At 31.7% G+C, this 17,478-nt stretch overlaps 3 protein-coding genes across 3 annotated transcripts; 1 reads left to right on the top strand and 2 right to left on the bottom strand.

Moving 5' to 3' along the window:
* Positions 1–2,940: 2,940 nt before the first annotated feature.
* On the top strand, positions 2,941–3,773 carry LOC123924037 (auxin-responsive protein SAUR72-like). The gene has a single exon (XM_045976801.1). The coding sequence runs from the start codon at positions 2,998–3,000 to the stop codon at positions 3,511–3,513; it is 516 nt and encodes a 171-aa protein (XP_045832757.1). The 5' UTR covers positions 2,941–2,997; the 3' UTR covers positions 3,514–3,773.
* A 5,960-nt stretch (positions 3,774–9,733) lies between these two features.
* LOC123923050 (indole-3-acetic acid-induced protein ARG7-like) lies at positions 9,734–10,186 on the bottom strand. The gene has a single exon (XM_045975698.1). The coding sequence runs from the start codon at positions 10,184–10,186 to the stop codon at positions 9,734–9,736; it is 453 nt and encodes a 150-aa protein (XP_045831654.1).
* Positions 10,187–10,792: 606 nt separating this feature from the next.
* On the bottom strand, positions 10,793–17,089 carry LOC123920631. The gene is made up of 15 exons (XM_045972924.1): positions 16,701–17,089; positions 16,552–16,628; positions 16,395–16,423; positions 16,238–16,283; positions 16,046–16,151; positions 15,872–15,942; positions 15,654–15,717; positions 14,535–14,597; positions 14,395–14,466; positions 13,932–14,033; positions 13,240–13,314; positions 12,912–13,016; positions 11,701–11,817; positions 11,312–11,368; positions 10,793–11,141 (listed from the first exon to the last, which is right to left on the bottom strand). Exons 1-15 carry the CDS (start codon positions 16,881–16,883, stop codon positions 11,085–11,087), a joined length of 1,224 nt encoding a protein of 407 aa, XP_045828880.1. The 5' UTR covers positions 16,884–17,089; the 3' UTR covers positions 10,793–11,084.
* Between the last annotated feature and the right edge of the window lie 389 nt (positions 17,090–17,478).

Here is a 17,478-nt window from a genome sequence, read left to right as displayed (position 1 = left end):
CAAGGCAGAGTACAATATTCTTTTAATGGAAATGAATGCTGCAAATAGAAAATCTTAGTACGGTATACGATGAGTAATCATTTTGGGGTGAGTCAACCAAACATATAAAGAAATAATGAATGCTGGCTTAGGGGTTTTAATTAATTAATATTTGTTTGTTGGATAAATCAATGGGCAATTCACATGGAAATAACAGAGCACCACCTTCTGAGATCTTGTAATAAGAATCCAATAAAGCAAAGAAGCTATTATATATTCAAGTTGCCAATAAATAATCATCTACATACATATAACTGATCAAAAAACAAAGTTGAATTATTAATTTTATATATATATATATATATATATATATATATATATATATATATATATATATATATATATATATATTTATTTTAAGAGCTAGCAGCAGCAAACACTGATTGCTTCATCTTTCTTTCACCAGACAATATTAAAAAGTAAATTATCAATAAGCTCTGCACATATATAATATATTAGATGATATATGAATTTAATGATTGATAAATTGAGAATAGTACGTACATTATTTGATTATTGGTGGATACAATAATTATTTTGATGCTGTAGATACATATTATTCAGTTGAGGGATTTGGTGGATACATACATTGTTATCTGATGATAGGAATGTGCTACAAATCAAACAACCTCTAACGGCTTATAGCATGCCACGTACATTTTTCCTTTAGGAAAAATAACCGATCAAAATTAATACTAGTAGCTTGTTCAAAAAAAAAATGTTTTTAGTATTTTTCGGTGTAATCAGATTTGAACTTTAGACTCTTAACCGACGATTGGCCAAGCGGATAAGTAAACTTCAAAGAAAATAAAAAAGCCCTTGATTGACACGTACGTAGGTTCTGATTTCCTTTAATTCTTAGCTGAACTACTAATCTCACTCCAAAATTTTGGATTCTTAAGCAAGGTAATTAAGAGTTGATATATATAAAAAATACATACGGTTGGGAGAAAAAATATTACGAACATCGTTATTAGGAGAAAAAAATATATATACTGTCGACTCAATTAAACACATTTTTTTTATAAGCAGTGTTAATTGTTAGTATTAACTTGTTATGTTAGTTTTTTCTCCTTTGAAAAGATTTGAACTCTGGACCTCCTGCTCCTTAACTCTTACTTCAACTAGTTTAATCAGTTGAGCTATACATCCCACCCCTAATTAAACACATCTTTTGACAATGGTTATTAGGGAAAAAAATTGGACCTTCATAGTCCTTTGGAATTTGGATTACATCCGTTAGGTGTAGGCTTAATAGTCAGGCGTGTTTGGTCGTTTAGCACTTGTGGTCGTAGCCAAATTTTGGTGTTTGTGGTAGTATGCATTTGTATGTGTTTTTTGAGTACTTCCAATACTCACTTTTGTTATTTTTAGGTTTTCCCCTATTGTACTGATTGCTTCTTTTTTATCTTAATATATCTTTGTCATTAAAAAAAAAAACTTTCAGATTGCATGAATAGATATGAGTTCTCTTGTTGGTTTTTTTTATTTCTTTCCTAGTTTTGTTAGTGTACCACTTGTATTTTGCACATTTGTTTGAATTTATTACTACTTTGTATTTGCTTATTTGGATATAAGCTTGATATCCTCTGCATGTAAATGCGGAGGCTAACCTCTCGAATTCATGTGAGATCCACATGAGTGATAAACCGTCTCTAAGAATTATAATGTCGTTGGATGCCCAAATCATAAGTCGAATTCATGACTTTTTTTGTTTTGTTTTCAACACTAGTATTCGGTCTATTGGACTGCCTAATATGGTTTCAGCCCCTCTCGACTGCAGTTGCGGGGAATCCAACCTTGATCGATCTTGTCTACTAAATTCAGCGTCAATCACAGTAGACTAACAATTGATTATAACTTTAATTAAATTGGCAGAGACCTAGCCCGCATCATATTATTTAAGCTCTCGTGAGTTGTACTTGTTTCCACTATCAATATATAAATATTTTTGTAGTTAAAAAAAAAAAAATCATAAATTTTAGAATGAAATATAAGCCAATCTTAACAACTTATCTAGTATTAATAATATGTTATCTCAAAAATACCCTCTCAATTTTTTAATAAGAAATAGAGTACTTAATTTTTTAAAACACGCTTAGAGCCCGTTTGAATTGACTTATTTTTAAGGTTACGCGAAACAACGTATGCAAATAAATAAGTTTTTATGTATTATTATAATTTTTTCAGGTAGTTTATGGGAAAAATAGTTTATAAAGATACAATTTTTGTCAGTGAAAACTTGTAAGTTAACATAAAATTTTATTTATTTTCATAAACTTAAAAATAATTCAAATCCAAATGGGTCCATAATGATCAAGAGGTAGTATATATACATTAATTTTTTTAATAGGAAAATGCCATATATACATTAAATTTTTGATAGGAAAATGTCACTGAATATAATTTGTTACTTGGGATGGAGGGAGAAATCTGAATCTCCAACATACGTATAATGTTTCATCCCATATGTAACTTGATTAGTCCTTTGAGGACGTACGTATGCTTTAATTCATGAATACGATTATATGCCTCTTACTAATATGAGTTGAATTTTGATATCACAAATTACATATTTTATATGTGACTTTTAATTTCTTAAATAATTTTTTTTAATGAAATATTTAAAGAGAGTCCCGAAAAATAATACTAGTTAGACAAATCTAATTTACCTGATAGTTATATTATAATTTGGGACTCAAACAAATTATGATATAAATTTGATAACAATAAAAAATCCGTATACCTGTACTGTACATGTGAATTAAATCCTACTAATCTATGACCCACATGATACATAATTGAAACGTAAATATAAAATGCATGTAGGAATAAAATAAAATAAAATTGTAGCAATGAGCAAGTTGTGCATCACAATCACATGAGATTCATAGTACTCAACACCATATATCTCAAGTCCTCTCAAGGCAATTAAGAAACAATAACCATTTATCAAATATGGATCCAAAGAAGTCTAACAAGATAACAGATATTGTTAGGCTTCAACAAATCCTCAAGAAGTGGAAAAAGGTTGCTACAAATGCTTCCAACAACAACAATAACTCGAGGAGTAGTAGTAGTAGTAGCGGTAGTAGCAACACTAGTAATAAAGGTATCAAGTTTTTGAAACGAACATTGTCATTCACTGATGTGTCTATTTCGAATGTGGACGCCGTTCCAAAAGGGTTCCTAGCTGTTTGTGTAGGGAAAGAGCTGAAGAGATTCATTATTCCGATGGATTACTTAAAACACCAAGCATTTGAGGTGTTGCTTCAAGAAGCTGAAGAGGAGTTTGGTTTCCAACAAGAGGGTGTGCTCAAAATTCCATGTCAAGTATCAATATTTGAGAAAATATTGAAGGTGGTGGAAGATAAAAAAGAAGCCTTAAACTTGCATGACTTTGGATTCAATGGAGAGAAGGACATGGTTAGTTGTGATGTTACCCCCACTCATCATGCTCAAGTTTGTAGATGAATGTCTTTGATACAATTAAGTCTTGCTTTTTTCTAGTTTTTCATTTGATTTGTGAAAGGCAATATGTTAATTAATTGATTAAAAAGAAGTGACAATCAAGGTCTCTTTGAATGAAATTGTTGGGCGGATATAATATGGCATTAATTTGTATATGCAATGTCATGTGAAATTATTTTAGGCATACATATAATTAATAATGTGTTAAAATTACACTACTCTTGTCATATTTATTTCTTAGAATTGAGCATTGGGTGACCCGATAGCGGAAACCTGATAACAGGTGACCCAAATGATCGTGGGTAGGGCTACCATCTTAGAATTGAGTATTGGACTTAACTCAACCTACAAAACCAGCTTGTAAGGTGATGATTGCCCTCACTTATAAACACATATTTAGACTATCTCACAAGCGATGTGTGACTCTTTAACATTATTATAAATGACGTGACAACACATTATTTGATGTGTATTTGATGTGTGTAAAATGATTAAGCTGTTAGAATATTTTCCAATATTATGTGGGCTGCAATCAATTGTGAGTTTTGATTTTAATAAAAACAGGTTGATGTTGTTGTGATCCATTTGATGATGCTTAAGCCCGATAATTGTGATCAATAATAATGAGCTTGAACACTAATTCTGATTTGTGTAGAAACAAAGTGTAGGCCCAACTCTAGAGTCCATGATGGGTGATACTAGGGTTGTGATCTTATATAAGATTGGCTAGGTCCCCTTTGCCGTCACGTACATGTACAGTGAGCTCATTTGTGGTTTTACCCATCAAAGACCTCAAAGACCGGAGCAAGTGATAGGCAAAGGAAGACCTTGTCTAATATATCGGTGATTCCGATATCGGCTATTCCGGTAAACATGATTGTCGATTCAAGTAAGTGTGTTCTAATTTCATATAATATATCGATCTCTAAATTGTTAATTATTACATGTGGTATCAGAGCCTAATATTATATGATTAGAACCCTATTTTTTATCATAGCCATGTTTGATCAATGAGAGAATTTTTGTTCGGCTATATTTGCTTTTTGGTCAATCACTGTTTATTTAATTTGGGGTTGACCTAACACTTTTCCGAGTTACAACCCTAATTTTGTTGAATTTGTTAAAACCATAATTTGATTTAGGGTTCATAATTGTTTATTTTTTTCTTTTCGGTTGTTCCATTCGTAAAATCGATGATTGGTTTTGCCGTGTGGTGATAATATATGTTATTACTGTGCTTTGCTTCCACTCAATTTTTAATTTTTATTGGTCTTCGGGAAATTATTTAAAGGGGAAGAAGTTGTATATGTCACCATTTGGGTCACAAGACTTTAACTTTGACTTGTCGTGAAACCAATTAGGCATATGTATCGCCTGTCTTGAAAATTGGCTGATAACATATGCGTTTGTTAGTGGCCTTTATGCAATTAATCTGACATGTAAAAAGGAAATATATTGCTTTCTTTGATTAATATTCATATATCAATGGCAACTGCAGTTTGGTTTCATATTTAAGATTTTGATTGGTTTTCTTTTGTTCTATTGACCAATTGGTGCTTATGGAAAAAGTACTTGAAAGTTTGTTTTGAAAGATTAATTAAATTGCTCCTTTGTTTCATGTGCTATAATAATATAATCTATGTTCCAATACAAATTTTGCTTAATAATTTAGAGATACAAAGTGATGAACTGGAACATGAAATAAGCACATCAATTTTTCTTTATTCAGTGTTACGAAAATAACTATATACTGAATACAATAGAACCAACACAAATCATTCATATTGGCTGTCACAAATTTTGCAAAGCATGTTTGTCGATTATGGTTCAAGATTTCATTATAAATGACTATTAAGTTTTTTCATGTGCCTATTGTTATACTACTGCAAATTTTGACCGGTTTTAATTTGGTTAAGCAAATTTGAAGATGTTCTATAATAAGACAGTCCTCAGTGACATTGTTTGATTTTAGTCCAATGGGTGAAGGAGAAGTAGTTTTAGTATTTATGATGCCCACTCATGTGGTCTAGTGCGTGTAACTTTTGATGTCCAAATTTTTGTATTTTCAGCCAAATAATTAATATTATATATTATGGTTATCCTGGTATAATTTTTGGAATTTGTTTTTATACCTGGAAGTATTTGAGGATTCAATTCATATTAAGAATTCTTTTGGAATTTGTCTTACCACTTGATCAGTGTTAATGGATTATATGAAGCAAACTGGTTTTGTTTCTTACGCTGAGATTAGTGGTGTACTGTTGTTAAATTTCCTCTTGGTATTACGGTTATGCGTTGAATCTGAAAAGCTTGATTTTCGGGTGTTACCAATATCGAGGCAAGACAATTCCTTGTTAAATATTTGTTGCGATTTATTTTGGGCATGATTATTAATTGTTTTTATATGTGCTCCGAAGTTTATTGAGCGTATCACCGAGTAGATTGCTTGGAAATTTTATCTCCTAATTTACTTATTTACTTATTTATTTTAAGCACGATGATTGAAATTGTGCGTTAGTTCATGTATTTCAATCGAAGAATAAAACCAACTCAATTATGCAATTTGATCTCTTCAAGAGTCGTGCTAATTCATTTTGATGACATCTATTTGTGTATTTCCACTTGGCGTTTATTCTAACTGAGTTGATAATGCTTTAAATTGGTATGGAGATTTTTCTTGTTGCATTGCAAGCATAATCACAGGAAATTATAGCGTTACGAAGGTCATACTGCGACTTTGAACTGGAATCGTCATGGGTCAATTTGTTTTTTTTTTTAACCGGATCTCTGTTATCTTGATGAAAAAGTAAATATGACCCGTCATTGATGTTCATGACTCTATTTTGCTAGAATGAAAGTCACATTGTGGAGGTTAGTAATGCTTATTTATCCTCTTGTGACTTATTATATATAATTGTGACTTATTATATATAATTGCATATAAGGAGAAAAAGGAGAAATTTATTTTCAATATTATTTACTCCTTTTGAAATAATAAATGTGCAATTATATACTAAAGTTTTGTTGTTTTTCCAGAATATTCTAAATTAAAAAACTCTCTATATAATGATTAATTGATTTCATGTTATATACTCTAATTTTTAAAATTTTACTCTATTGAGCGGGAGTATTCCAAGTTTAATATTTTGAGAGTTCTATTCTGGAAAAATATAAATTTAGTGTGACATTGTTTGACATGTCCATTGTGTGATAGAGAAAATAGTTGAATATTAATTTAAATATTTTAACACTTTTAGATTGGTAATTCAACTATAATTCTCTATCAAGTGAGAGAGTTCTACATGTCAACTATTTATAAATGTTTATAGAGACTTATATTGAGGAGTCCTATGTTATTTATAAAAGTTCGGGACTATTTGCTTTATATCCTCAATAATATTTCAAATTAAGTCTCATATTATTCCGCTGCATAAATCATTTATTTATTATATTGAGTTGACTGTTTCACAGTAATGATCTCTCATGAGTTGACTGTTTCATAATAATGATTTCTCTCTCCCCAACTAAAGACATATAATTATATGTGAAAACTTTTAATTATTGATTCCTATGCAAGAGATTTCGTGCGTTGGTATAGGCCGTTACCATCAAAGTGGGACCGCTTATATCAATTGATGGAATTTTCTTTGTAGTTTGAGGAATGTTTTTAATTGTGACATGTGATTTTCTGCCTAAAGGTGATAATTATATGTTGTAGTTAAAAATTAATTTGAGATGAAGTTATTGGAGGATGTATTGATCGGAGGAATTTGCCTGCCTAAAGGTGACAAATTTCAAAGTTCAATGTATACTCATTGATTAACTTATCTGAGGTTTTGAGTGAGGATTTGACCTTAATTTGTACATTCTGCCCAAAGGTGATTGTACTATTATATTGGCCTCTTATGATAATACTACAAAATGGATTTCTCCTCTCATAATTATGTTTTCATTGAAATGTTGAACATCTTAAAAATTATAAGAAATGGAAGCAAGTATTGGAGTTTTCTTTAAAAATTGTGAAGGAACGTTTGGATAAGTGGGAGTTTTAATATACCACTTGATTAGTGGGAGATAACTTATATTCTTTTGATATGCTTGATTAGTGGAAGTTTGAATTTTATATTAACTCCTTTTATAAATTTGAAATTATTTGAAATATAAAAATATTTTAGCTCAGTGTTGTTGGGATCACTATGCCGGTGATCAACACTATTTTGGAGCTGAGACATTATATAAATAAATATTATAGCTCAGTGTTGTTGGGATCACTATGCCGGTGATCAACACTATTTTGGAGCTGAGGCATTATGTGAAAACATAAATAAATAAGCTCAGTGTTGTCAGGATCACTTAGCCGGTGATCAACACTATTTTGGAGCTGAGACATTATGGTATCTTAAGAACCATGTAATTTCTCTGGCTTTGATGCATTTGAGAGAAATTATGTCTAAAATATTGGAGCTCGATGTTGATTAGATCATTATACTGCAGTAGTCAACATCATTTGGGAGCTTGGACTTGTGGTATCTTATGGACCATTGAATTTCTCTGGCTTTAATGCATTTGAGAGAAATTGAGGACTGACGAAGAAAATGATAGTATGGTTGAGATCACAAACATATCATTTTCTCGCTACACTCTACACGAATGACTAATCGACGGAGTTTGGTGGTATTTGTAACTATGGAAGGTATTGTATCAATAACGATATAATTGCCGCCATGATTCGATATCATTTAACTTTTGTTGGATGGAGTCTTAATTAGATGTTGCATCTTGGGATCATTGTGGCCACATTAAAATATGTTATCAACCCGAGAGTCGTTTTCAAAATGTTTTCTCAAATTAAAAATATACAATTGATTTTGCCCAAGTGGGAGAATGTTAGAATATTTTCCAATATTATGTGGGCTGTAATCAATTGTGAGTTTTGATTTTAATAAAAACAGGTTGATGTTGTTGTGATCCATTTGATGATGCTTAAGCCCGATAATTGTGATCAGTAATAATGAACTTGAACACTAATTCTGATTTGTGTAGAAACAAAGTGTAGGCCCAACTCTAGAGTCCATGATGGGTGGTACTAGGGTTGTGATCTTATATAAGATTGGCTATGTCCCCTTTGCCGTCACGTACATGTACAGTGAGCTCATTTGTGGTTTTACCCATCAAAGACCTCAAAGACCGGAGCAAGTGATAGGCAAAGGAAGACCTTGTCTAATATATCGGTGATTCCGATATCGGCTATTCCGGTAAACATGATTGTCGATTCAAGTAAGTGTGTTCTAATTTCATATAATATATCGATCTCTAAATTGTTAATTATTACATAAGCTTATGGTCGTGATATATAGTGATCATCATACAAGAGTTATCCATGAAAAGCTAGCTGGATCAACCATGGAAAGTTTAGCTTAACAAAAGATATGTAATGTAATACACACATATACATTACTACATATATATCCATAGATAGAGTCAGGTTGATTCCCATTTAATTATTAAGATCAGGAAAGCATTATTGATCCGATATTTTCGCTGTGTTCACTTCCACTTATTAATTGATTATGAAACCAACTTGCTTATGCGTAAAATAAGATATATACATGTGATGTACAAATACATATATCTCTTTTTTGATGAAACATGTGATCATGTCAAGTTGTACGTTAATTATGAGCAAGTCTTGAGTTGAGTACGTACAATAATACCAAATCAAAAGTACACACACTACATAGGATAGGATAGGATGGATTCTTAAACCTTTCCATCCTTTTACTCCATTAATGCATACTATATATGTTAATGTTCTTAATCACCCACATTTACTAATGAATGAATTGTTCCAGAATAGCTATACTGTTATATCATGCTCCTCTAATGCTACAAAAAATTTAAATTGTGTGTTTTAAAAATGCTAAAACACACCAATGGAGACGTTTGTAAGAATTCGGAATTCAAATGAAAAATATAAAGAAAGGATGATTATTAAAGAATAAAAGTATGTCTCTTGTCACATCATATCCATTATTTGAGAGTTGAATATAATTCTAATAATTAACTCACATGATCCTCCATCAAAACTTATAAAATGGAAGTCCTCATCTAATGATATATGATAACAAAGAAATTGCATTGCATGTTAATTTCCATAATTTATAATGGAAATTATATTATATAATGATGCAGCCATGCATCCATAATATGAATTTATTAATGACTATTGACTGTCTATTAAGGGAATCTTACTACCAAGTTTGATCTTATAATTCTTAGAAGATACCCTTCGTTGTGTTGCAAAACAATTAATCAAAACATTGCGAAAATAATCTTCATCACATGGAATATGAAGAGCACCATCAGCATGATAATCACAACCAAACTCCTCAGCCACGTCATCCATCAAACCCTTCAACTCAGGCATGCTCAAGAAACTTATTGGAATCACAAACCTTCTACATTCAAGCCCGACATAAACAGCAATGTATCCTTTCGGGACCTTGCTCGTCTTCCTGCTTCCGTCCGAGGATTCTCCGGCTTCTATCAATAATGATTTTTTGTGTGACGTCGTTGTCTTTGTTCGGTGAAATGAATTATATTCATCAGTGCTGCTATTGAGATCGATAGGCATTGGTAGCTTTGGGGTCGATATGGAAATCCCACCAACTTTCATTTTGAAATTTATTTATTTATTTATTTATTTATTTATAAACCTAATTTATAAAATCCAAGAGGAAAAGTAACCAACTTTTCCTCCCGAAATCTGTTTGAACGGGATAACAAAGATATATTATGTCTGATGATTTTATTGGAGAGAGAAAGAAGATTGAAAATTTGAATGATAACTACAGCTTAGTTTATTTATAATAAGGAATTGGTTGCATGTATTTTTCAGGAATGGGGAACCATTAATTAATCGGTTGCATGTTTCTCAACGCCTTACTACCTCACGATCTTATAGCTCAATCATTGGTTAAGTAAATCACTTCTTTTTTTGGAGCAACAAATTAAATTATTATATTTAAGATAATAAAATTGCTAATGCTGTTTTTTATGTTATTTATCTTTATTTAAAGGCTTTTTTTTTTCTTTCTAAACTACCCCCTTAATAATGTTAGAGTATTTATCCAACAACCAATCAGAACAAATCATCATATGTATGTGAAATAAAAGTTGGTTATTAAGAACTAGAATAGACCTCACCATAAGGATCCCCTCTGTTTTTTCATTCCAATTTCCTATCCATTACTATAATTTTGAAAAAAAATTAGAATGTGTGTTGAATAATTGGACCAAAATATGTCATACTTAACTTAAAGGACCAAAATACTTTTTGTAAGTGAAGAAGTATATACAAAGCATACCTAACACCTTTAAACCAATTTTCGTTGGCATGATTACATAAAGAATAGCTAAGCACAAAACTTTGCAACACTATCTAATAATGCCCATAGCTTAGCTTCTACATGAAACAATGGGGGAAAATATTGGATTTATACTTTCCGTGAATCTGCAATATGGTATTGGATTTATACTATCTGCAATATCATAATCAATGTCAACATAAGCTACTATCTTGAATAACGGTCCACAAGTGCTTTAGCTTTATCAGGTGCAAAGAACCTTGCCTGCACAAAAAGTTAACACTGCAATTAGAAAATGTATAACAAGAATAATTAACAAATTTTCCATAACCATCAATCGCGCTTATCAGCAAGAAAATAAAATTTTAGGCTATATATGTGTTATTTTAACATTTTGTAATATTCAACCGTGCAAGTTGAATTCATAAACTTACTTGTATGAACATCCTCTCTGCATCTCCAATGTTTTTGTTTTCTTTTAGGATGATTCCCTGCAAAAGCAAAATATTAGTATTATGTATTTAAAAGATGCAGCCATAATGTTTTAGAATGTCAACATGTTTTATAGAACAGTAATTTTGAAAATCTTTCCACCTCAATATTTGTGAAATTAATATTACTTACAGTCCATGGCCATGCTGAAAGGAAAGAATTTAATTGTACACCAACCACAAAATTAAAAGGAACACAAAAGTTAAGCTATGTTCAGTAAAAATTTCTGACTATAAATTTTCAACAATATACATCTACTCTTCAATTTGATTTGCAGTGAAAATTGTCGATAACTCAATGGCCAGTGATTAAGTGAGAAAAAAATACAGACCTTAGCTAAGTATCCACGGAAGTCATCAGGGTGAGTAGATATGAGCTGATCGTAAACAGCTATAGCATCACCGACATGGCCCCAGTCTGAATAGGCTTTCCCTAGAAGCAATTCAACCTGAGTGTTGAAGTAATATAACAAAAAATATATATTAAGTGTATAAAGATAAGGTTCAGATGATAGCTAAATAAACAACTAGGAAAATTAAGTGTATAGTATATATGTTGAGAATGCTACATCAAGGAAAATCCCGAAAGCTAAACAAAAGGTTCAGATGATAGCTAAATAAACCCTTCCGGATTGTTATAGGTACTCCATTTACTAGTGTATAAAGATAAGGTTGTAAGTCTTGTATAAAGATAAGGTTATAAGTCTTATTTTGTGATTTTGAGCTTGTAATAATAGTACTAATGTACTAGTACTTGACCTAAGCAATAGTATAAATATGATTGCTAGGTTATTATATAAGTTACAACTATCAACCGTATAGGAGTACTAGGGTAGGGATACTTACCGTTTCCTTCTTCCATAACCCTAGAACTCTAACATGCTAAATGAACATAATGAAAACACAAGGAGGGGTTGAATTATGTTTTTTTACTTTCAGGAAATGATGGAATTCGATAAAATAACAGCATGGCAGGATAAAGAATTAAGAGCTAACTGATAATTTTATTACTAAAGTAACAGTCCCAGCCAAAAACAAATAAATACGGAATAGAACACAATTTTTTTTGAAGACATCATATTGAAAGTATCCTGTCATGTTAAATTTGAAATATTATCCAAATTTGAAATATTAAATAAAGAATTTTTAATGGTTAGATATGTTATATCTACTTTGATACTTAAGTTTTAGTATAGTTTCAAACTACTCTTTAGTATAAAGACCGGAATGACATCGATTATATAACTGTAACTATATCAATTCAAACTCCTTAGGATTTTTAAAGAAAAATTTTAGTATATCCAATTTTTTTCCTGGTCATATCAATAAGGTCATGAAATTTCGATTTCTTTGTCTTTTTTACATATAATGGATTTGCCCGAAACGCTACACGATTTTCTTTTAGTCTTTCTGGGATCGGGTCTTTGTACTACAACAATATTTTTACTTTTGAAATATTTGAACTTTAAATATTGTATACATACACCAAGACCTTACAAAAGAGCAGAATAACTTATCCATTTTCTAGATAGTGAAAATTTACTTGAATTGGATCCAGCTTCTGTGAATCTGTTGGGCTACTCTCAGATTTTTTGCTGAAGTCTTTTGAACTCAGACGCTCACGACAGGCCAAAAGGAATTGAACAGCCTGTTGAAGAAAGAATTGAAAAATAAAATGTTAATTCAAAATCAACTAGAACCAAAGGGTGAACAAAAGATAACCCCTATATTTCTATTGAATGAGCATTGATACCAGAATGGTCATATGGTGAAATATGATGATTATACACTAAAGACTAAGATAAGCAACTAATTCAAAATTTGTTTGTGCAGCACATTCATCTGAAAAATTGATTATCAAGACTACAAACCTCATCTGGCTTCTTGGCAGCAAGTAATGAATTGGTAAGGCCACGCAGAACATCAAATTTGATATCTTCAGATACCTATCAGAATCAACCAAATATTTATGGATAACACTAGGTGAAACTACTATGCCTGAAATAACTAATCACTAAGATTTAGTAACTATAGCCTCTTGTGCCCTACAATTTAAAATTCCAGTTCACGTGGATGCACTCATTTACGGAATAGATATTGTCATGAACCAACTGTTCCAAAAGCATTTGGGTGGAAGCACGGGGATGATTTATTATATCTCTCTAACACACCCATTGTGCAAGAGTCCGTTGGATTTGGAATGTGGACAATGCACAGGTTCACCAACCCTGTGCTAAAATTGAGTTTTTATTAGATTAGAACGGTGGCAATAAGAATCTAATTCTAGAACGGTGCCCAAAAGCTTAAGTAGTTGGGTGAAAGTATGTGAATTTTTTCTATTATATCTAACAAATATATTTTACTATAAGAAATACGCATTGCAGCAGCCAGCAGGTAACGAACTGAAAAGACATCCCACTTGATCATTAAATCCCATGTTAAATTGCACAATGAACTGAATTCTTGGCATCTTTACAAGAAGTAAATTGAAACCATTTATTTTTGACAATTATACAAGACATCCCACCCATAAAAAGTGCTTGAAATCGTTCTAAAGACTGACCTTTGCTGAATCTTTATACGCAGCAACACTCCCTTCATAATCTTTGAGTTCATACTTAACTTCTCCAAGCAAACGAAAAGCCTCAGCATCATTTGGTTTTTCCTTGTAACACACAAAAAAACCAGTTCAACAATTATACCACAATTAAACAGCATGAGTTGTGCAAAATGTTTTTGAGAGAGAGGATTTTAGTCGAAATTGCTTGAGGAAATCCTCAAAAGATTATATGTATAAAGAGATTACTTAACAATCTCTAATTATAGGAAACTAAACATGTAGGGGGAAAATCCTAAATAAATCAGAAAATATACGAATCATGTTTCATCCAAAAAAAAAATACAAATCATGGCCTATTTATTAACAGTCAATTACAGCTCCGATATAGGAAATAGTTCCCCTATATGGAGATACTATTGAACACATAATAAGTAATTTAGACAAAATATCCATAAATAATACTAACCTTTGTCAAATCATCAAGTAGAGAAGCAGCTCTTGCATATTCCCCTAGTTCTGCCAAAGTTACTGCAGCTCCCTGAAAACCCTTTCAAATGTATCTAGAGACACATAAATTAGCAAACATAACTAGCATCCACTACTTACTTCAAGAGCAGTTGGATCTCTTGGGGAGTTACTTAATGTCGCTTCAAATTCCTTAAGCCTATTCTGCCAGATTCCAGGAAATATATATGATAAATGATTCTGTAGTTTTGCCTTAATGCAATGCTTAAATTTTAACGATTCTATAATCTATAATTTATATCACTTGGGTACGGGAAAAAGAGCCAGAGAGAGGGAACATACGGAAATACATTTCTTTCAATAATAACACTATGAATATCTGTGATACAAAATGGTACTAGTCTAAAAGTTCTTTTTTTTACTAAAACTATGGCTATAAAAAGACTACTATATCCTCAACCCTGGATTCACTACTAGCAAATGATGAGATAACCATGAGTTAACGAAGAATTTCCTGACCACATAATAATAAATCATATATTTGGCAGTTAATATATTCAATATGCTGTGAGAAAATATTTGGAACTGAAACAGTTTTGGTACTCACTTTTGTTACAAGGAACAGTATAGGAAAATAATTCTGGTAAGAAAAATATTATCGAAATGATTTTTAAAATAAAAAACAGAAAAACAGATCTAGGGTAAAAAAAAACATTGTAATACATTCCTAGAATGATAGGGATGAGCCATGCCATTGATATTGAAACAACTTGCTTTTGTCTAACAACAAAGTTTTGGAGGCAAAAATTAAAAATGACGATTTCTGCATAGATAATTTCCATATTCACTCACTAATTAAATTTTATACATAATTGCATATAGGATCGACGGATGAAAACAAGTTATGAAACCTCTTTGCAATGTGTGTGTCTATAGCAGAAGATACCTGCCAACTACTTTATACTATCCCCTTTCCTACATATTACATTTTCATATTTTACAAATATCTCTGGTACGGAAAAAATACCCTTGTATCATATCGATTATCGAAGGTATCTATGAATAATGATAAAAACAAAAATTACAACACATAAAAAGAACAAATGATTATCTGCCAAACATCCTACCTTTCCAGCAGTCCATAAAAGAAGAATCTTAATTGAGTGAGCATTTATTTCATAAGGAAAGGAAACATGATAAGAAGAACATTAGTGGTTGAGTGATTGGCAGAAGGAAAAAAAGATGAGGTGAAAATGATACCTGAAGAGTAGCTTTATCCTTCTCTGACAATTTATCATTGACAACAGCACTGTCTTCGTTGGGGCTAATACAGAAAAAACATCCCAATTTCAAGCATAGGTAAATTGGGAAAACATGATAACTGGAAAGTAGCGGCACACAAAGCACATTGATAGGTTTGTGCAGGACATGGTTAAGTGTGTAATTAGCAGTGGAAGTGTGTGCAATGCAATGCATACCTTCCTGATGGAAGAAAATCTCCTAAAGCAAAAACCAGACCAAAGAGTGCAACAGCTACACCTATTCCAACCTGTAGGATGGATGATTAATGATTATATGCACACAGTTGTTTGTTTATTTATTTATGGGATAGAAAAGAATCCTAGTTTGTTGTTGTTGTTGTACCTCCTTACCTTGGTACCAAAGCTAATTGTCTTGTTATCTGAAGAAATAGGTGCATCATAGTCAATTGGTCCAAATTGTTTTTTCTGGTCTGCCTTCTTTTGCTCTAGTGCTGACCTGAGTGAGTGTATTAATTACTAGTAATGTAGAAACAAAGTAACAGTAACAGAGCAGTTAGAAAGAGTAGGTAGGTAGGTAGGTACCTTCTAACAGCCTTTAGGCGTTCCTCAAAGTCAATGTCTGGTGCAACTTGTGAAGTTAAAAAAAGAAAATTAGATGATAAGATATAGTTGAAATGTAGCAAAGATGATTGATTTATAAAGGATGAATTGAATACGAGTGTTAATTAGTTAGACTTACCAGATGTTGATTTGCTACTCCTTCTCCTCCTAGTGATTAGTGATTAGTGATTAGTGATTAGTGATTAGTGAAGCCAACAATTGAATTGAGATGTTAATGTTGGTAATTAATTAATTTATGAAAAGCACATGGCATGACATGAATATAAGAATGATACCTTTGGTTTTGCTGCTGCTGCTGCTGCGACAGTGAACCACCACCACCACCACCCTTGTTAGCAGCTGCTTTGTTGGCCTGAAATGAAGAAATAGTATTATTAGTTAGTATCTCCTCCGAAGTGGTCAAGAAAGAAAGAGGAGGAACCACCTTGTTATTATCTCCTCGGAAGCCACCACCACCACGATTTGGGTCTGAATTATTATCATCGGAGGAGCAATTTACTCGAAACGGAAACAAACAACCGTTGTTGCTTCTGATTGAATTTATGCTGCTCATGCTCATGCTCATGTTCATGCTCATGCTCATGCTACTGCTTGTAGTCCACATCATCAATCACAAGTGATATCAACCACCTTTCTCTATAATTCAATTCATTCATTCATTCACCCCCGCGACGATAGGAATCAATCAATGATAAGCTTTTCCTCCCTATCTCTATCTATCTATCTGTGTAAAATAAAAAAAAAACACAACTGCACAGACGGTGTAAACTGTTTTCACTGTCATTAAAATGGGTTTACTTTACTTTACTTTACTTTACAAAAAAAGGTTGGTTTGTTAAAATTTATTTAATATAATAAAGTCAGGGGTATTTTAGGTATTATTGTTAAATAATAATATTTTCATTTTGTGAGTGATTGATTGAGTTGAGTGAGAGTGTAATAGTATTTGGATGTCAGCCAAATATATATATGCAGCTTCATAATTTCTTTTTTTTAAGAAGCTAAATTAGCTCATCCAAACATTTCTTTCACAAACATTTCAATCACAAACATTTCATTTCTAATAAATTAAAAGAAATAAGTAAAATATTTTAATAGAGATTATAAACATTTTCTTAGAGTCATTAAAATGTTTGCCTATAAGCAACCCAACCTTCCTTATACTACGTCCATAACATAACTACTGGATGAAGCTGAGTTAT

The sequence above is a fragment of the Trifolium pratense genome, linkage group LG4, assembly GCF_020283565.1.
Source record: "Trifolium pratense cultivar HEN17-A07 linkage group LG4, ARS_RC_1.1, whole genome shotgun sequence".
Classification (NCBI taxonomy): Eukaryota; Viridiplantae; Streptophyta; class Magnoliopsida; order Fabales; family Fabaceae; genus Trifolium; species Trifolium pratense.
This window is presented reverse-complemented; position numbering and strand designations above follow the sequence as displayed.

What these genes read in the sequence shown, in the direction of transcription:
- LOC123924037 (XM_045976801.1), top strand. Translation starts at nt 2,998, where the DNA reads ATGGATCCAAAGAAGTCTAACAAGATAACAGATATTGTTAGGCTTCAA.
- LOC123920631 (XM_045972924.1), bottom strand. Translation starts at nt 16,883, where the DNA reads ATGATGTGGACTACAAGCAGTAGCATGAGCATGAGCATGAACATGAGC. An exon ending in TACTTGATGATTTGACAAAG is followed by an intron (nt 14,034 to 14,394) that starts GTTAGTATTATT and finishes GTGTGTTACAAG; the next exon opens with GAAAAACCAAATGATGCTGA. An exon ending in AGAAGCTGGATCCAATTCAA is followed by an intron (nt 11,818 to 12,911) that starts GTAAATTTTCAC and finishes TTCAACACTCAG; the next exon opens with GTTGAATTGCTTCTAGGGAA.
- LOC123923050 (XM_045975698.1), bottom strand. Translation starts at nt 10,186, where the DNA reads ATGAAAGTTGGTGGGATTTCCATATCGACCCCAAAGCTACCAATGCCT.